Raw genomic sequence first — 18,322 nt, forward strand, 5'->3', positions numbered from 1 at the left:
TCCAGCCGCGTCCTGTCCGGCCCAGCCAGAACAGCGGAGCTACAGTGTGCTGGAGTAGAAGCTGCTGTGGGGCCGGGATTCCGAGGTTCGCCGCGCGAGCCGGCGGCAAAGCCATGGCGGGCGGGGACGACCGCGGGGACGAGGGGCCGGTATCAGTGGTGACCGTGAGGGTGCAGTACCTGGAAGACACCGACCCCTTCGCGTGTGCCAACTTCCCGGAGCCGCGCCGGGCCCCCACCTGCACCCTGGACGGGGCGCTGCCCCTGGGCGCGCAGATACCCGCGCTGCACCGCCTGCTAGGGGCGCCGCTCAAGGTGAGGGGAGTTGGAGAAAGGTTGGGGCGATCGGGGATTTAGGGTGGGCGCCATGAAAGCTGGTGGGAGGTACACCTCGGGAAGAGGCTGGAGCAAGCGCTCTTCCGAAAAGTCTTGGACTGGGGCCCCAGGGTCCACGCTGCCCCTCCTGCGGGAGAGGGAGTTCCCTCTCAAGTTGAGGAAAAACTCAAGAGGGGTGCTAGAAACTTGTTCCCGGCATTCTGGCCTCTCTTCAAATTAGGCACACCTGGGGAGGTGCTCGCGTTCCACTCGCCATCCGTTTGCCAGGGTGGCTTCGCTGGTCAGGGTGACGGTAGCTATTTGGGCTGTAGTGGACCCTGGAGGCGGAGCTGGGAAGGGACCAGCTTCCACCTGCTTCAGGTGAGGTGGGGGCGGGACCACGAGGAGAGGCGGGCCCGGGGCTGGCTACTAGAGGTGGCAGAGGTTTCCCGCGGTGTCATGAAGCTGGATTGGGGCTTGACCCTGTAGGTCAGTGGGAACAAGGGAGTGCCGGCCGAGGAGAGACTTCACGGGGTGAGGGGAGTCCCCGGGAAGCGGTCTCGGCCTGGGATTCGCAGAGCGCAGGAGGCTGCACGGGTGGAAAAGCCCTTTGAGTCAGCGCTCCCGCTCCCCATCCCCCGACACTCGCCGCCCATCGGCCGGCTCCTGGAAGTGAGAGGGAGGGCCAGGCTAATTTTAAACCGCAGGCCTGCTCTACTCTGCCGCCGCTCCGAAGCCGACTTGTGCACTGTTCGGGAAGAGGCCCTTTTCCAGATGGCCAGCCTACCTCTTCTCCCCTCTCTCTCACCGCCCTCAGCCCCCCACAAGCAGCCCTTTCCGGCACGCTGTTTCCGGGCCAGGACTCTGGGAGGCGCACTACCACCACCCCCAGGCTCCCCGCCAGTCCGGCCGCCTCGAGTGCTAGGGAGGAGGAGAGGGAGTCGGTGTGGGTGTCCTCCCCTGCTCCCAGACTCAGCTGGGCGCCGCGTGGCGTAAACTTGCCCCTTGGGCCCAGGGTCTCCCTTGGAATGTGCCCCGGGCCCCCAGCCCGCATTCCTCGCCCTGTGGCCGGCCCCGCCTCTGAGCGCTGGTGGGAGGGGTGAGACTTTTGGCCTGGGGAGTGGCCCCCCCACCCGGCTTCAAGGCCAAAGGATGCAGCACACTGCCTACCGCCTGAGTTTTGACGCAGACCCCACTTGTCCTGCCCTATTGAGAGGGTCAAATTGAGGTGTCCTTGGAAGAACCGTGTGCAGCTGAAGGCCACCTCCCATTCAGGCTGGGGGCTGGCTGAACAGGAGTGCTGAATTGTGACTGGTTCTCTCTTCCAGGCTCCTAAAGTCCTGGTCCTGAAATAAGGGTGGGACACTAGAGAAAAGATAGTATTCCTCTCATCCTGCCACTCAAGAATTGGACCTAGCCCTGACACCCCCCCTCCTTTTTTTTTAAGATGGATTCTGGCTCTGTGTCCCGGCTGGAGTGCAGTGGGGCCATGTCGGCTCACTGCAACCTCGGCCTCCCAGATTCTAGCAATTCTGCCTCAGCCTCCTGAACAGCTGGGTTTACAGGCGTGCATCACCACGCCCAGCTAATTTTTTTATTTTTAGTAGAGACAGTGTTTCGCCATGTTGGCCAGGCTGGTCTCAAACTCCTAACCTCAGGTGATCTGCCTGCTTTGGCCTCCCAAAGTGCTGGGATTAAAGGCATGAGACACTGTGCCCAGCCCCTTGACGCCCCTCTTCCCAACTGGGGGCAGGCCTGGGAGGTCAGCTGCAAGAAAGAGGCTCAGAACCACCCCTTCCATCTCATCTCATGGGACCCGTTTCCCCACCTGACCCCACAAGGTGCTCTGCCCTCTGTTCCCTGCTCCTTTGCTGAGGACACTACAGAGCTCCGATGGAGAATATAAGTTTCCCATCCCCAATGCAGTCCTTCCTGGTCTCCCTGGTTTCATGTTCTCCCACCTGGGGTACCCGAGGACTGCCTCCCCTCCCCCACAGGGATATGGAGGTGGTACACTAGGTTACCACAATACCCAGAGCCAGGACTCCCTGGGGCTAGCAGCTCTGCCAGGAATGGTCAGATGCACTGTGATGTGCTCAATCCAAATATAAACTGTGACCACAGCCCCAGAATAGAAGGCTGGAGGAAGAGGGGCTGAGAATAGGGCAGGGGCAGGGACATCAGAGAGCTGAGCGAGGGGGAGCAGGGCCCCTCCTTGCAGGAAATGTCAACAACTGGTTCCTCCCATAGTCCTATAAGTGGGTGCCCCAGAGGCACAGACATGACTCAGGACTGTCTTGCTGGCCCTCTAGAGGGGAAAGGTGGCCCAGAAGCCCAGGCATCCCTGTCCCAAGCTGTAGGGCAGAAATAAAAGGAGGGTGTTCTCTCCTCATTGCTTTATCCTATATACAGTAGGACAGGACAGAGGACAGGACACAGCAGAGGACAGGACACAGTGAAGTGGCCTCTGTCTTCCTCTGAGTACTGGCCCTGGGCACTGGCCCTGATCATCCCAGCAGATGACCCACCCCCACCCCCCTGGGGATGTACCAAGGCCAGCCTGCTTTCTCCCTGGGGCTCCACCTGCATACCCTTTTGGGCCAAGCCCAGCCCCTAGAGTTCCCCTGGGGGCTTCCTTTTTAAAGAGTTTTCAGGTCTGAGAAAGCCTTGCTCATTTCCTCCTAGTCTAGGAGGAAGCTCCTGGCCACAGCCTCTGACTCATCTCCTGGCCCTGGTTGGTGGAGGGAAGCCTGACAGTGCCTTGGGCCAGACCTAGTGTTGAGGGGGAACTCAGGAGTGCCTTCCTCTCCTCCATGCAAAATATTCCCCCAGCCCAGGGACCTGCCTTTGTCCCAGGGGAGAATGTGTCCCTCTGTCCTTGTATCTCATCTCCTAATCCAGAGCTTCCCAGTCCTACCCTCCCTTCTGGGAAGTGTCTCAGGAGCCTCTCTCTGATACCCAAGGCCCTCACCACACCGGGTATAGCACTGACTTTTTTCTCCCTGAGATCTGGGTAGGGGGACTTGGGGTGCTTCTCTGACCCTCCTGCAAAACCAGGCAAGCCCTCTCCCCCTGGCAGTGGGGATGGCCTTAGAAATCTGGTCATTATGAGCAACTTTGTTTCCATAGCTGTGGCTAAAGACAGAGCAGGACAGTGGTGGCACTGTCCTGAAATGTTTCCTGACCCTACCCCAACCCATCTAGGCTTTTTACACCTCAGGAGTCTTTGGGAGACTGTAGAAAACTGGGGTGTGGGAATGAGCCCTGGTCTCCTCCTGGCCTCCTCTGGGGCTGGTCCATCCAATCTGCTGGTTATTCTGGAACAGAGTGGCTGAGCTGCAGCCTGGTGAGGGACCCTGGCACTTAGGTCTTGGCAGAGGTAGATACTATTATCCTAGCTTGTATGAGGTATGTGTGTCTACTGGTTTTCCCTTGCTGGAACTGGGAGGACCAGTTTGGAGTATTTACAGAGTCCAGAAAGCTAAGAGGATGTCTTCAGCTCTTGGCAATCCTGCTGGTCCCAGCCGTCACTCCACCTCCCCTCTAGGGTTCTCTGGAGCACTTCCAGGGCCCATCCGCCCAAGATGGCATCAATTAACCATGGCTCCTGGCTATGCAGCCTGGGGCAATGTGCTAATTTTCTCATTCTTGGTTTCCCCATCTGTAAAAGGATTATTGGTAGAATCAAATTAAATAGACAGCTCAGGCTGGGCTTCTCATGGCTCATGCCTGTAATCTCAGCACTTTGGGAAGCTAAGGCCAGAGGACTGCTTGAAGCCAGGAGTTCAAGAACGGTGTGGGCAATATAGACCCTATTTCTATTTATAAAAAAGAAAGAAAGAAAGAAAGAGGCAGCCCAGTGCCACAGAGGAAGCATAATGAAAAGATAACAAAAGTAGATTTCCCTCCCCAAGGGCCATCCATATCATCTCATTCAGGAAGTCACTCTCTAGTTGGAGACCCACAATAACAGGAAAGGAGGGTCTTTAGAACACTGGGTTCTGTGTTTATAGGAAAGGAGACAAAAGAGGCAGTTAACCAATTATTTTTTAAAACAGAAGCCTTTCAGCCTATAATCTCACCCCTTTTCCATCTTCCCTGTACCCTGCTCTATAGTATGCTCAGTCTTACCTGATTACAGGTAATCAGGTAAGACTTATTAAAAATACTGGGTAAGACAGTCCAAAAAACAAAAGGGGAAAATATATATATATATATATATATATATATATATATATATATATATTTATATTAGATAATAGATATATATAATGGGTACCTAGATATATGTATAATAGATATGATACATAGATATATATAGGTTATCAATACCTATAGACATCTATATTATAGATAGATGTCTATAATATAGATACAGATACATATTTAGAAAGAGAGTGAAGTAGACGTCATGTTCCCCTGAGATTGATCTTGCATATAAAACCATATGTAACCAGTTGGTTTTGGGCTGCCAGAAAAGCCTGGGCCTGGAGAGTCAAGAGAATAGTGGGCTGGAGGCCAAAGTGAGAAGCTGAGCCTGGGAAGAATGAGAGAAGGACTCTACCCCAAGACAGAGACCAGAAAAGTGAGGAAGACAGGAGCCAGAAAGGTGTCAGGGATGTGGGTCCACACTACATGCTGACCTTAAGCCCTGTCAGCAAGGACCAGGGTTTGGGCTTATTCAGGCCTGGCCCAGGCCCAGGGTGTGAGAAACAAGGCCCAGAAGTTTGGCTTTCTCAGAAGGGTGACCCCAGGAAGGAGCCAGGGGTGTGAGGGACAAGTACCATCCTGCTGGCAGGAAGTCTCCTGCTCTTTGCTGCTTGCCTGACTCTAGCCTACCACCCCCACTTCCAAGCAGGACTGACAGCTGGGGGTGGGGAGACTGTCCTGGAAGGCACTGGACTGGACTGCCTGTTTTCCTGGACCTCCTCCCAGAAATGGGGCCCTGGTAGGATTGGACAGGCGAAGTGGCTGAGGAGGACACTGCCACGACGACAGAGACAGGGTTGAACCTGCTCAGCTAAGAAGACTAGAGAAGGGGGACGATTGGCTGAGTGCAGTGGCTCACACCTGTAATCCCAGCACTTTGAGAGGCAGGCTGGTGGATCACTTGAGGTCAGGAGTTCAAAAACAGCCCGGCCAACATGCTGAAACCCCATCCCTACTAAAAATACAAAAATTAGCCAGGCACGGTGGTGCACGCCTGTAATGCCAGGTACTTGGGAGGCTGAGGTGGGAAAATCGCCTGAACCTGGGAGGAGGTTGCAGTGAGCTGAGATCTTGCCACACTGCACTCCAGCCTGGGAGACAGACTGAGACTCCATCTCAAAAAAAAAAAAAAAAAGGTGGACCACTTAAAAAAAAAAAAAAAAAAAGTGGTCCATTTCAGGACCCTGCCCCAAATGGATGCAGGTGTCCCAGTTCTCCTGGAAGGAAAGGGCCATTCTCTGCTCCCTTGGGATTAGAGCATGCAAGAGCACAGGACAGTGTGGTGGGCCTGACCTTTCTGGGGCTGTGCTGCTTCAGCCTGTGTTTGAACTGTTGGTCAGTTCAAAGCCGACCTTATACCTGGGTGCGTAAGCAGTTACTAGGTGTAACATAATCTCCCCTCCCATTTATCTTTATAGAACTCTGCCCCTCCCCTTTCCTAGTACCCATGGAAGTTGTGATTTTGTGTTTTCTGAGTTAAGTCTGTCTGTCTTCCCCACTGGGCTACAAGGAAGGAAGGGAAGGCAAAGGCAGTGTCTGATTCCTGCTAAATCCTCTGCATCTGAAACCAGCGGGTTCATGAATGTTCAAATGAATGAGCTGTTCTATACATGTGTGATCTGGGGGGAATCCCTGACGGGGGTGGCTCTGGGGGAGGTGTCTTCCTCTAGGGTTCCAGAATCCTCTGGGCCAAGGGAGGGAGATATGGCTGTGCCTGAATGGGGGTAGGGTGGTAGGCTGCTGAGTCACTGTGTGGGAAGAGAGATCAGGAGGAATGTGGGCTGCCCTCAGCTGAGCTGGCCCTGGACAAGATACTCCAGCCCTCAGGCCTTGCTGCCCCTTTTCAGGCCTGTTCCCAGTAGGCTCTGGAGAAGATGACTCTGCTCCCAGGGAGGGGAAAGCGGCCAGGCCCGCCCAAGGCACCCTGGGGAGGGCATGCAGCCAGGCAGGAAGTGGGACAGAGAACAGGCTGGAGTGTTTGTCCTATGTTCCAGGTCCCAGGCGAGGGGGTGCGGGGGTCACCCAAGGGCCCCACAGGCTAAACTGTGGGGAAGGAGCCAGGTCAGGCTCTGAGGCAGGAGCAAGGGGTGCTAAACAGAGGCAGGATCTGGGGCAGGAGCTGGCCTCCCTTTTTCCCCAGGGGACCAAGGCTAGTTGGAAGCCCTTGGGCGGGGTCCAGAACAGGGCAGGGCTAACTAAACAGCAGGACAAATGTTGAAATTGACATGCCCAGTAAGATGGAGACTGGAATACCCCCTGCCTCTTCAGAGGTGGGCTCTCTGGGCCAAGGTATCTCAAGGGCCAGAGCCACTTAAGTCAAGGGGACTTTGCTGAGCCTGCATACCTGCACTGTGCAATGCGGGAGGTATCTGGGAGAGGCAGAGTAGTCACCTCCCTCAGGCTTCTCTACAGGCACTTCTAAAGGGGCCAAGTACCATGCCCCGTGGCGGGGGAGGAGAGCCAGGCTCAGGGAGGGAAACATGGGAGATGGACACATGGATGGAGCATGAGCCTGCCTGTTACAAAGGCAGGCCTCGGTGTCCTACTGTAGACTGAGTCAGACTCTAAATTATTTTGTTTTGTTTTTAAGAGGGAGTCTCTGTCACCCAGGCTGGAGTGCAATGGTGTGATCTCAGCTCACTGTAACCTCCACCTTCCAGGTTCAAGCAATTTCCCAGCTTCAGCCTCCCTAGTAGCTGGGATTACAGGCACCCACCATCATGCCTGACTAATTTTTGTATTTTGTAGAGATGGGATTTCACCATGTTGGCCAGGCTGGTCTCGAATTCCTGACCTCAAGTGATTGCCTGACTTGGTATCACAAAGTGCTGAGATTACAGGTGTGAGCCAGCATGCCCAGCCTTAAGTTTGTTTTTTAACAGGCCCCCTTGTGGGGGTTCTCTGAAGTCCAGCTAGGACCATTGTAACTGAAGCCCACTTTGGGGAGGGCAAAGACCCGGAAATATGGTGGGACTGGGGAGAACCCTGTTCTTCACCCTCTTACTCACTGAGACACACACAGACACACTCTCCCGGATGGGTTTGCACCTCCCAGCCATCTTAACACTTTTTCTCTGAGGGTTAATGCTTTGTGACTACAGCTTTTCACCCCACAAGGCTGTGAGCTTCCTCGAAGGCAGGAACTTCTTCCCATCTTCTCTCAATTCCCCTTCCTCATCCATGTTCATTAGCTCAACAAGCCTTAGTGAGTGGTTACCATGTGTCAGGTGCTATGCCAGGCTCTTCAGATACAGCAGGGAGCAAGACAGATGGAGTGCCTGAATGCAGAGAACACAGCTAGAGGGGAAGGAGACCAGTGGCTCGGATATTAGAATGTTGTGTGGAAGGTCTCCGAGGAGAGCACACACAGGGTGGAGTGGGTTGCATAGCAACCTAAAGAATAGGTAGGTGTCAGCCAGGAGAGGAAATGGCAGAGACAAAGGGCAAGAAAGCCTGGTGCCTGAGACAGATGGGCTTTGCACATAGTAGGCATTTAAAAAACAACTGCTAAAGGAATGCCCGGCTGTAGTGCAGACCCTGTGTCTCTCTGCCACCCCCGAACTGGGAGGTAAGAGGTCTTCCTCAGTCTCAACCTGTCCCTTTTGTCCCCAGCTGGAGGACTGTGCTCTGCAAGTGTCTCCCTCTGGATACTACCTGGACCCTGAGCTGTCCCTGGAAGAGCAGCGGGAGATGCTGGAGGGCTTCTATGAAGAGATCAGGTCAGAACTGATGGGGCCAGGGAGGCAAGGTTATTCCCACCTTTGCCAGGGGCTGGCTCAAATGTCAACAGCTGAGACACTTGATTGCTATCCTGGGCCATGGGTCACCTCCTGCCCCAGGGAACTGTGCCAAGGGAATTCTAAAGCCTGGCCAGTGTTACCTGCTGCCCAAGATGGGAGTCAGGGGCTCTCCCACATACCTGAGGAACATATGTTTGCACCAACCTTCTTGTCTGGCCAACCCTTGGGTCCTTGGTGGAGCAGCTGGGGAGGAAAGAGTTGGGCTGGGGTTGGCATGGGGAGGTCTTTGGCTCCCTTGTTTTATGGGGAGGGATGCTGAGGGATGGGCTGGGAGCTGCTGACAGGGATCCTTGATTCCAGCAAAGGGCGGAAGCCCACGCTGATTCTTCGGACCCAGCTGTCTGTGAGGGTCAACGCTATCTTGGGTAAGTGTGAGAGGGCATCCATGTCCAGCAGCACCTCCTCCCCATAGCCCAGTTGGCTCACTTTCAAGCCTGTGCTGAACAGTGGACGGAGCAGGTTCAGCTGGATGTGCTTCTTCCTTTCCCTCTCCTGACCTCTCCTTCCAGGGCCAGGGTGGGAGTGGAGGGGGGTTCAAGAATGTTAGTACAGACCAGGTACTTGCAATGCCATTGCTTTGGGAGGTCAAGGTGGGAGGGATTGTTTGAGGCTAGGAGTTTGATGCTGCAGTGAGCTATGACTGTGCCACTGCACTCCAGCCTGGGTGACAGAGTGAGACCCTCTTAGACAAATATATATATATATATGTGTGTGTGTGTGTGTGTGTGTGTGTGTGTGTGTGTATATATATGTATGTATACATATTTTTATATGTGACTGTTTATATATACGACTATTTTTTGGTGGAAGTTGTGGTTGTGTCCCAATAGAGGAAGACAGTGAGTCTGTGTACCCTAGAGGGTTTCATGCCCTACCTTTTGCAGAAAAGCTGTATGGCTCCAGTGGCCCTGAGCTCCGCCGCTCCCTCTTCTCACTGAAACAGATCTTCCAGGTGAGGCCCGCAGTAGGCTGGGGGTGGGCGTGCAGCCCAAGCCTCACTAAACTCCCCCATGGTGCCCCTAGGAGGACCAAGACCTGGTGCCTGAATTTGTGCATTCAGAGGGGCTGAGCTGCCTGATTCGTGTGGGTGCTGCTGCCGACCACAACTACCAGAGCTACATCCTTCGAGGTCAGCCCCACCCCTCCCCCATGACCTCTGCTCCAGCGACCCTCACTGACTCTGCCCATCCCTGTGTCCTCAGCACTTGGCCAGCTGATGCTCTTTGTGGATGGAATGCTGGGGGTGGTGGCCCATAGTGAGACTGTTCAGTGGCTGTACACACTGTGTGCCAGCCTGGTAAGTGGCTCTCCACCCAGCCTTATACCCTTTGCCTATTTATTGCTTCTCTCTGGGCCTCAGTTTCCTGTTCTGCAAAGTAGGCTGGAAGGGAGTGAGTCTGAGGCCTCTCTAAGCCTAGAAGGCACTTCAGTGCCTGGGCCTGGAGCGGGTTCATTCTGTCTAGATTCTCCTCTCAGGGTCCAGCCCCAACAGCCCTTCCCCTTCCCCAGCAGGAGCTGGCACAGATCTGGCCTAAGCCCTACTCATATGTGCTGACCTCTCCCCTCAGTCCCGCTTGGTGGTGAAGACAGCCCTGAAGCTGCTGTTGGTGTTTGTAGAATACTCGGAAAACAACGCCCCGCTGTTCATCCGCGCAGTCAACTCTGTGGCCAGCGCCACCGGTCAGAGACTGTCCCTTCCTCCCCCACCACTCACAGCCCTCTCTCCTACCTGTTCCCCCATGACACTTTCTGTGTGGCAGGTGCTCCTCCCTGGGCCAATCTGGTGTCCATCCTGGCAGAGAAGAATGGCGCTGACCCTGAGCTTTTGGTGTACACGGTCACCCTCATCAACAAGGTGTGGTCAAGAACTGGGTGCCAGCTCTGGGCTGCTCAGGTTCCTGACCTCCCCACCAACCTCAGCCTTGCCTTCTTATCTCCGCCCTCCAGACACTGGCAGCGCTCCCAGACCAGGACTCTTTCTACGATGTGACGGATGCACTGGAGCAGCAGGGCATGGAAGCGCTGGTCCAGCGCCACCTGGGCACTGCAGGCACTGACGTCGACCTGCGCACACAGCTTGTGCTCTATGAGGTGGGCAGGGCCCTAGGCTCTGAGGCGGGCTGGAAGGAGGGAAGAGAGAAGTGCAGTCCCCAACACCTCACCCCACCTGCATGCACGTTAACTACTTGCTTACATCATGGTCCACCTCTGCTAGAACGCCCTGAAATTGGAAGATGGAGACATCGAGGAAGCCCCAGGCATGGGTGGGCGGCGGGAACGACGGAAGCCTTCTTCTGAGGAGGGCAAGAGGAGCCGCCGATCTCTGGAAGGCGGGGGCTGTCCAGTGCGTGCCCCAGAACCTGGGTAAGTATGAGCCTCCGTAGATGGGGAAGGGTGGATCTACTAGGCAGGGCCCTGTCAGCTGACAGGCCCTGACCCTCACCCCTCAGGCCCTGTCCCACTGACAGGCCCCACCTCCAGCTCCTCAGGCCCCACCCCACTGACAGCTCCTGCCTCCAGCCCCACAGGCCCCGCCTCACCAGTAGGCCCCACCTCTTCCACCAGCCCCACCTCCAGCCCTGTGGGCCCTCCCTCTGGCCTCCAAGCTTCAGTGAACCTTTTCCCTACCATCTCTCTGGCACCCTCAGCTGACACCTCCAGCGAGAGGAGCATCTACAAGTAAGTAGGGAGACAGAGGCCACCCTGGAGTCCCCTCTCCCACTGTCCCTCTGCTTTGCGCCCCTCCATGGGCCCTCAACCTCCTCTGCCCAAACTCGTGCTTTCTGTCTCTTTCCAGACTTCACCAAACTGCTCCTGTTTGGTAAGTGACTGCCAGCGGGTGGGGCTCTGCTCTGACTGGATCTCCTCCTCCCGTGGCTTCCTTTGTCTCCTGACATTCTGCCTGTCTTTGCCTCTGGTCATGTCTCCTAACCCCTATCTGTCTGTCACTCCCTTGTTCTGCTGCCACTGTCTCTTCCTGCACCCTGTCCTGCTCACGTCAGTCTCTCCCCACCACTTCCAGTATCCTCATGTCATGCCTTCCCCACTTCCCACTGCAGCTGGGAAGACCAATATCACTGCCCAGCTCTGTGTGGGCATGAGCAACCATGGAGCCGGCACCACAGTTACCATCTCTTCCTCTCATTCCCCCTACCCAGGGCCCCTGAGAGCCCACCCGTTCCCCAGTCCCCTCCTGGGCAGGCCAGGCTGGAGTAAGTATAGAGGCCAGCCTGCCAGGCCTGCCATGTGCTCAGGGCTTCAGCATTGCTTCCCCAGCAGGGGTTCCACATGCCTGATGCAGCCAGAGCTGGGGGACTCTCAGGCCTATCCTCTCCTAGACATATGCCACCTTGGTAACCCAAAAGCTAAACACTGGGAAGCAATTCACTGGGGCCACGGTGGTCCCTGTGCTTCAGTAGTGACACCTTAGCAGCCAGAGATGGGGATGTGGATGCCCAATCTGGGGCTCATTCTGCCATATCCTCAGCTAAGGAATGGGCAGAGAAGGGACCTAGGATGCTGTATGGTGTGGGGGTGGAGGGGTTACCTAAGACTGAGGGAAAGCCAGGGACAACAGAAGCTAGAGGGGCCAGAAAAGAGATACTGGATTGCACCCATTATTTTAGCATAAACTGAGTGTTCAATGTTTACCATGAACTTATTTTTTTTTTGAGACAGAATCTTGCCCTGTCTCTAAGACTAGAGTACCATGGCACAGTATCAGCTAACTGCAACCTCCGCCTCCCAGGTTCAAGCAATTCTCCTGCCTCAGCCTCCCAAGTAGCTGGGATTACAGGCCTGCATCATGACACCTGGGTAATTTTTGTATTTTTAGTAGACACTGGATTTCACCATGTTAGCCAGGCTGGTTTCCAACTCCTGAGTTCAAGTGATCCACACACCTCTGCCTCCCAAAGTGCAGAGATTACAGGCATGAGCCACTGCACCTGGCCAGTTTACCAAGCCCTTTCCTGGACATAGGCTCCCAGAAGCTACCAGACATGCCAGGGGAGGGACAGCCTGATATAGCCATTGGGACAGCTATCCCCTTCCCCTGCTCTAAGAGTCCTTGTCTAGCCTCAAGACACTAGCCTGGGCAACATAGCAAGACCTTGTCTCTACAAAGAAATTTTTAAGAATTTGGCTGAGTACAGCATTCACGCCTGTAATCCTAGCACTTCAGGAGGCTGAGTTGAAAGGATTGCTTGAGGCCAGGAGTTCAAGACCAGCCTGAGCAACAAAGTGAGACCCTGTTTCCACGAAAACAAAAATTAACTGGGCATAGTGGCACATGCCTGTAGTCCCAGCTACTTGGGAGGCTGAGGCTCAGGCCCAGGAGGTTGAGGCTGCAATGAGCTATGATTACACCACTGTACTCTGTCCTGGGTGACTGACAGAAAGAGATGCTGTCTCTAAAAAACAACAACAAAAAAATTCAGGACAGTGAACATGAACGAAGTTGCGAGTTAGATGTTAATTCTCCCTCTATTTTCACCTGGGAATGCTGGGTTGGTAGTAATCCTCCCCAGATGTGGAGGACAGAAGAGAGGCTGGCCTTGTGGGGCGGTTCTGGTCAGCTCAGTGCATGGACTGTTCCCCGTGTGTGTGTGCCTGCAATTTGGGGTGGTGTCCAGGGGCTCAGCAAGGCATGTGCACCTGGGCTGGGGTGTGTCAGACACTGTCACTGACAAGCACCTCCCCTCAGAACCCGGTTCCTGGAGAATGTGGCAGCAGCAGAAACTGAGAAGCAGGTTGCGCTGGCCCAGGGCTGGGCAGAGACATTGCCTGGGGCCATGCCTGATGAGGCAGATGGACACTTAGGTGAGTAGGTAGGTGGGAAGGCAGAGGCTGCCTGTTGCCCTGTTGCCCCACAGAGGGCATGACACTGACAGCTGCTTCCCTTTCTTTAGATGCCCGGGAACTCTGGGACTCCCCAGAGACAGCCCCTGTACCCAGAACACCCCATAGCCCTGCCCCCCGTGTTCTGCTCCGGACCCAGCGAAGCCTTGAGCCAGAGCCCAAGGAGCCACTGATGCCATCAAGCCCCAAGGCTGAGCCCACTTGGGAGCTCCCTACCCGTGCACCCAAGCTCTGCATTGGGGACTTGGACTTCTCAGATCTGGGGGAGGACGAAGACCAGGACATGCTGAATGTAGAGTCTGCGGAGGTTGGGAAAGGGGTCCCACCTCCCCCACCCCCACTGCCCCTGTTCTCTGGAGTCCCCCCACCTCCCCCACCTCTACCTCCCCCACCCATCAAAGGCCCCTTCCCACCACCTCCACCTCTGGCTGCGACTCTTCCTCCTTCAGTGCCTGACAGTGCAGCCCTCCCCACCAAGAGGAAGACAGTAAAACTTTTCTGGCGTGAGCTAAAGCTGGCTGCGGGCCATGGAGTCTCTGCAAGCCGCTTTGGGCCCTGCGCCACCCTCTGGGCTTCACTGGAGCCTGTCTCAGTGGATACGGCCCGGCTAGAACACCTCTTTGAGTCCCGTGCCAAAGACGTGCTGCCCTCCAAGGTACATCTATGGATCTGCACGGTAGCCCCAATGGAGGTGGGAGGGAATCAGAGCTCAAGGATCTGACCTGTTGGAGTTAGTCACTCACTTCCCACATGGGGAAACCAAGGCAAAGAAAGGAGTGGGGAATTGCCCAAGGTCTCCTAACAAGAGATTAGCAGTGCCCCAACTAGAATCTAGTTGCCTGGGCATGGTGGCTCATGCCTGTAATCCAGGAGTTTGAGACCAGCCTGGGCAGCATAATGAGCCCTTATCTCTACTAAAAGTTGGGCCAAGTGCAGAGGCTCATGCCTGTAATCCCAGGACTTTGAGAGGCTGAGGTGGGTGCATCATTTGAGGTCAGGAGTTTGAGACCAGCCTGGTCAAATTGGCAAAACCCCATCTCTACTAAAAATATAAAATGAGCCAGGTATGATGATGGGTGCCTGTATCCCAGCTACTTGGGATGCTGAGGCAGAAGAATCAATTGAACCTGGGAGGTGGAGGTTGCAGTGAGCCGAGATTGTGCCACTGCACTCCAGCCTGGGTGACAGAGCAAGACAAACTCAAATAAATAAATAAATAAATAAATAAATAATTGTTAAAAAAGAAAATTAGCCAGGCACAGTGGCTCACTCCTGTAATCCCAGCACTTTGGGAGGCCAAGGCAGGCAGATCACTTGAGGCCAGGAGTCGGAGACCAGCCTGGCTAGCATGGTGAAACTCCATCCCTACTAAATATACAAAAATTAGCTGGGTGTGTGGCTTGTGCCTGGACTCCCGGCTACTTGGGAGGCTAAGGCAGGAGAATTGCTTGAAACTGGGAGGCAAAAAAAAAAAAAAAGTTGCACATGGTGATGCATGCTTGTAATCCCAGCTACTTGGGAGGCTGAGGCCGGAAGATCTCAGAAGATAAACTGCAGTGGACTATGATGGCACCACTGCACTCCAACCTGGGTGGCAGAGCGAGACCTTGTCTCAAAAGTATCTAAATTCGGCCGGGCGCGGTGGCTCAAACCTGTAATCCCAGCACTTTGGGAGGCCGAGGCGGGTGGATCACGAGGTCGAGGGATCGAGACCATCCTGGTCAACATGGTGAAACCCTGTCTCTACTAAAAATACAAAAAATTAGCTGGGCATGGTGGCGCGTGCCTGTAATCCCAGTTACTCAGGAGGCTGAGGCAGGAGAATTGCTTGAACCCAGGAGGCGGAGGTTGCGGTGAGCCGAGATCGCACCATTGCACTCCAGCCTGGGTAACAAGAGCGAAACTCCGTCTCAAAAAAAAAAGAATCTAATGTCTTATACATCCCAGTTCACCAGTTTGTCAGTTGTGGGATCATTTGGCTTTTTTTTTTTTTTTTTTTTTTAAAGAGACGGGGTTTCACCATGTTGACCAAGCTGGTTTCGAACTCCTGGCCTCAAGTGATCCACCCACCTATGCCTCCCAAAGTACTGGGATTACAGGCGTGAGCCACTGCGCCTGGCCCATCATTTGGCTATTTAGAGGAGGGCCTTGGAGTGCCCTCTTAGATTATTGTCTCAGCTAGTCCCTTCCTCAGTCTTACACTGCCCTTCCCCCAACCATGCAGAAAGCTGGTGAGGGCCGTCGGACAATGACCACAGTGCTGGACCCCAAGCGCAGCAATGCCATCAATATTGGCCTAACCACGTTGCCACCTGTGCATGTCATTAAGGCTGCCCTGCTCAACTTTGATGAGTTTGCTGTCAGCAAGGATGGCATTGAGGTGGGGACACCCAGCTATGTCCCTTGGTGGGTGGGAGGTCTGGCCCTCTCCTTGGTAGGTGGGCATTTCCTGTCCCTCAAGTGGTGGGCGTAGGCTTGGCATTTCTGCAGGGCAGCCCTCAGACTCTGGGACCTCCCCTAGATGACTGAGGGAGGGGTCAAGACCAATGCCTGAGGCCTCAGGCCTGCACTGAGGGGGCCATGTCAGGCTCTGGCTACATCCTCAGAAGCTACTGACCATGATGCCCACGGAGGAGGAACAGCAGAAGATCGAGGAAGCCCAGCTGGCCAACCCTGACATACCCCTGGGCCCAGCCGAGAACTTCCTGATGACTCTTGCCTCCATTAGTGGCCTTGCTGGTCGTCTACAACTCTGGGCCTTCAAGCTGGACTATGACAGCATGGAGCGGGTACCTGGGTCTTGGAGTGGGATAGACAGTAGGGACAGGTAAGCATCATGACCATGTAGTCTGAGAATCCCTGGTCCCCCATACCAGGAAATTGCTGAGCCACTGTTTGACCTGAAAGTGGGTATGGAACAGCTGGTACAGAATGCCACCTTCCGCTGCATCCTGGCTACCCTCCTAGCTGTGGGCAACTTCCTCAATGGCTCCCAGGTGAGTGAGAGTACATGGGGACTGGGGAGTCAGGGCTCTGGAGCCAACCAGGCCCAGGCTCAGAAAGGGTCCTTTCAGAGCAGCGGCTTTGAGCTGAGCTACCTGGAGAAGGTGTCAGAGGTGAAGGACACCGTGCGCCGTCAGTCACTGCTACACCATCTCTGCTCCCTAGTGCTCCAGACCCAGCCTGAATCCTCTGACCTCTACTCAGAAATCCCTGCCCTGACCCGCTGTGCCAAGGTTAGCACCTGCCAGAATCAACCAAGGCCAAAGGAGGAATGAGGGAGCGCTGCTTCCTGGGCCTGGCTCTTCCTCCTTCTCCCTATTTGGGCTGCTGTGCCAGGGTTTGGTCCAGCCACCTTCGTGCCCTCTGCCAGAAATGTTCTTTCCTCTATTAGCCTGGCCACACCTACTCAGTCTTTGAGTCTCAGTTTCTAACTGCCACTTCCCCCAAGAAACCTTCTGTTCCTTATCATATCAAATTGACTTGTCTGTCTCTTGTAATGCAAGAGTCCATGAGTTTTTGGAATCTATGAGTTTTTGGATATCTCCTTAAAGCCCAAGCTGGCCCGTCTGGCCCAAAGGCAGCCTCGGGCAGTGTCTTGTCTACCGGGTGTGGGGAGACAGTGCACCCCCTTGCTCTCCCAGGTGGACTTTGAGCAGCTGACTGAAAACCTCGGGCAGCTGGAGCGCCGAAGCCGGGCAGCTGAGGAAAGCCTGCGGAGCTTGGCCAAGCATGAGCTGGCCCCAGCCCTGCGTGCCCGCCTCACCCACTTCCTGGCCCAGTGTGCCCGCCGTGTTGCCATGCTGAAGATAGTGCACCGTCGTGTCTGCAATAGGTAGGGCTATGGGCCCAAGAGGGGCAGGATCACCACCACCCTCCCTCAGACAACAAGCAGGACTCACTGTCCCTCCCTACTCCTGCCTAGGTTCCACGCCTTCCTGCTCTACCTGGGCTACACCCCGCAGGCAGCCCGTGAAGTGCGCATCACGCAGTTCTGCCACACACTGCGGGAGTTTGCACTTGAGTATCGGACTTGCCGGGAACGAGTGCTACAGCAGCAGCAGAAGCGGGCCACATACCGTGAGCGCAACAAGACCCGGGGACGCATGATCACTGAGGTGGATGCCCTTCCAGGACTAAGTCTTCATTGCCACCCCCATGGTTTCCTTCACTCCTCCCAGCTCACCCTTCTTCCCTCTCCAGACAGAGAAGTTCTCAGGTGTGGCTGGGGAAGCCCCCAGCAACCCCTCTGTCCCAGTGGCTGTGAGCAGTGGGCCAGGCCGGGGAGATGCTGACAGTCATGCTAGTATGAAGAATCTGCTGACTAGCAGGTCTGAGAACACCACACACAATCGCCGCAGCAGAGGTGAGACTCACAGCTGCTGGGGGATTGGGCTCCAGGACCACCTTGGCCTGACCTCCCTATCTTGCCTCCCTCAGGCATGGTCCAGAGCAGCTCCCCAATCATGCCCACAGTGGGGTCTTCCACTGCATCCCCCGAAGAACCTCCAGGCTCCAGTTTACCCAGTGATACATCAGATGAGATCATGGACATGCTGGTGCAGTCTGTGACCAAGAGCAGTCCTCGTGCCTTAGCTGCTAGGGAACGCAAGCGTTCCCGTGGCAACCGCAAGTCTTGTAAGTAACCCCCAACAACCCCACTGCCCACCTGAACCCCATCAACCCCCTCCAACCCTGTTCTGTCCCTGCAGTGAGACGGACGTTGAAGAGTGGGCTCGGAGATGACCTGGTGCAGGCACTGGGACTGAGCAAGGGTTCTGGTCTGGAGGTGTGAAGGTGCTGCATCCTGGAAATCTATCTGGACCCTGGACTGCAGTGCAAGAGATGACAGAGTGAGGAGGGCCCAGAGCAGAATTCTGGCCCCAGAACTCTATAACCAGGAGCCATGCCTTCAGCAGTATTAGCTGTGTGTGTGTGCATGTGAGGGTGTGTGTGCGCGCGTGCATGCGCATATTATGCATGTGCATGTGTGTGGGCTCCTTGAACTCACGGAGCAAAATAAAATTTTCTTAACGAATCCAACAGCCTTTTCTTTCTTTCAGGGTCCCCACCAGGCGGGGACTGTAGCAGGAGGGAAATCCCATAGGACTAGCTCTTCCTGCCTCATCCCTCATCACC

At 55.1% G+C, this 18,322-nt stretch overlaps 2 protein-coding genes across 5 annotated transcripts in view; one reads left to right on the forward strand and one right to left on the reverse strand.

The window, feature by feature from the left end:
• SLC9A5 (solute carrier family 9 member A5) overlaps nucleotides 1-8,969 on the reverse strand; it is a 35,603-nt gene extending 26,634 nt beyond the window's left edge. Inside the window, exon 1 of the mRNA XM_074401944.1 lies at nucleotides 8,443-8,969. Coding sequence (XP_074258045.1) covers nucleotides 8,443-8,539 — 97 coding nt within the window. The 5' untranslated portion in view covers nucleotides 8,540-8,969. The remainder of the gene's footprint in view (nucleotides 1-8,442) is intronic.
• On the forward strand, nucleotides 27-18,221 carry FHOD1 (formin homology 2 domain containing 1). Of its 4 annotated transcripts, none has more exons than XM_010346775.3 (24): nucleotides 27-314; nucleotides 8,136-8,242; nucleotides 8,624-8,688; nucleotides 9,208-9,275; nucleotides 9,347-9,452; nucleotides 9,526-9,620; nucleotides 9,892-10,003; nucleotides 10,084-10,178; nucleotides 10,271-10,414; nucleotides 10,539-10,687; nucleotides 10,844-11,002; nucleotides 11,121-11,144; nucleotides 11,482-11,535; nucleotides 13,029-13,144; nucleotides 13,234-13,838; nucleotides 15,408-15,563; nucleotides 15,790-15,972; nucleotides 16,060-16,179; nucleotides 16,258-16,419; nucleotides 16,828-17,018; nucleotides 17,109-17,301; nucleotides 17,387-17,549; nucleotides 17,624-17,821; nucleotides 17,896-18,221. In XM_010346775.3, exons 1-24 carry the CDS (start codon nucleotides 114-116, stop codon nucleotides 17,976-17,978), a joined length of 3,549 nt encoding a protein of 1,182 aa, XP_010345077.2. In that variant the 5' UTR covers nucleotides 27-113; the 3' UTR covers nucleotides 17,979-18,221. The 4 variants fall into 4 exon arrangements, with proteins under 4 accessions (XP_010345077.2, XP_074258039.1, XP_010345078.2 ...); XM_074401938.1 differs by having other exon boundaries at nucleotides 10,889-11,002; XM_010346776.3 differs by lacking the exon at nucleotides 11,121-11,144.
• The last annotated feature ends 101 nt before the right edge of the window (nucleotides 18,222-18,322 follow it).

The sequence above is a fragment of the Saimiri boliviensis genome, chromosome 1 (genome assembly GCF_048565385.1).
Source record: "Saimiri boliviensis isolate mSaiBol1 chromosome 1, mSaiBol1.pri, whole genome shotgun sequence".
NCBI classification, from domain to species: Eukaryota; Metazoa; Chordata; class Mammalia; order Primates; family Cebidae; genus Saimiri; species Saimiri boliviensis.

Bases quoted from the DNA above. Each gene is read 5' to 3' on its own strand.
- FHOD1 (XM_010346775.3), top strand. From the start codon at position 114: ATGGCGGGCGGGGACGACCGCGGGGACGAGGGGCCGGTATCAGTGGTG. The intron at 11,536-13,028 runs GTAAGTATAGAG...ACCTCCCCTCAG, and splicing joins CCTGGGCAGGCCAGGCTGGA to AACCCGGTTCCTGGAGAATG. The intron at 17,302-17,386 runs GTGGATGCCCTT...TTCCCTCTCCAG, and splicing joins GGGGACGCATGATCACTGAG to ACAGAGAAGTTCTCAGGTGT.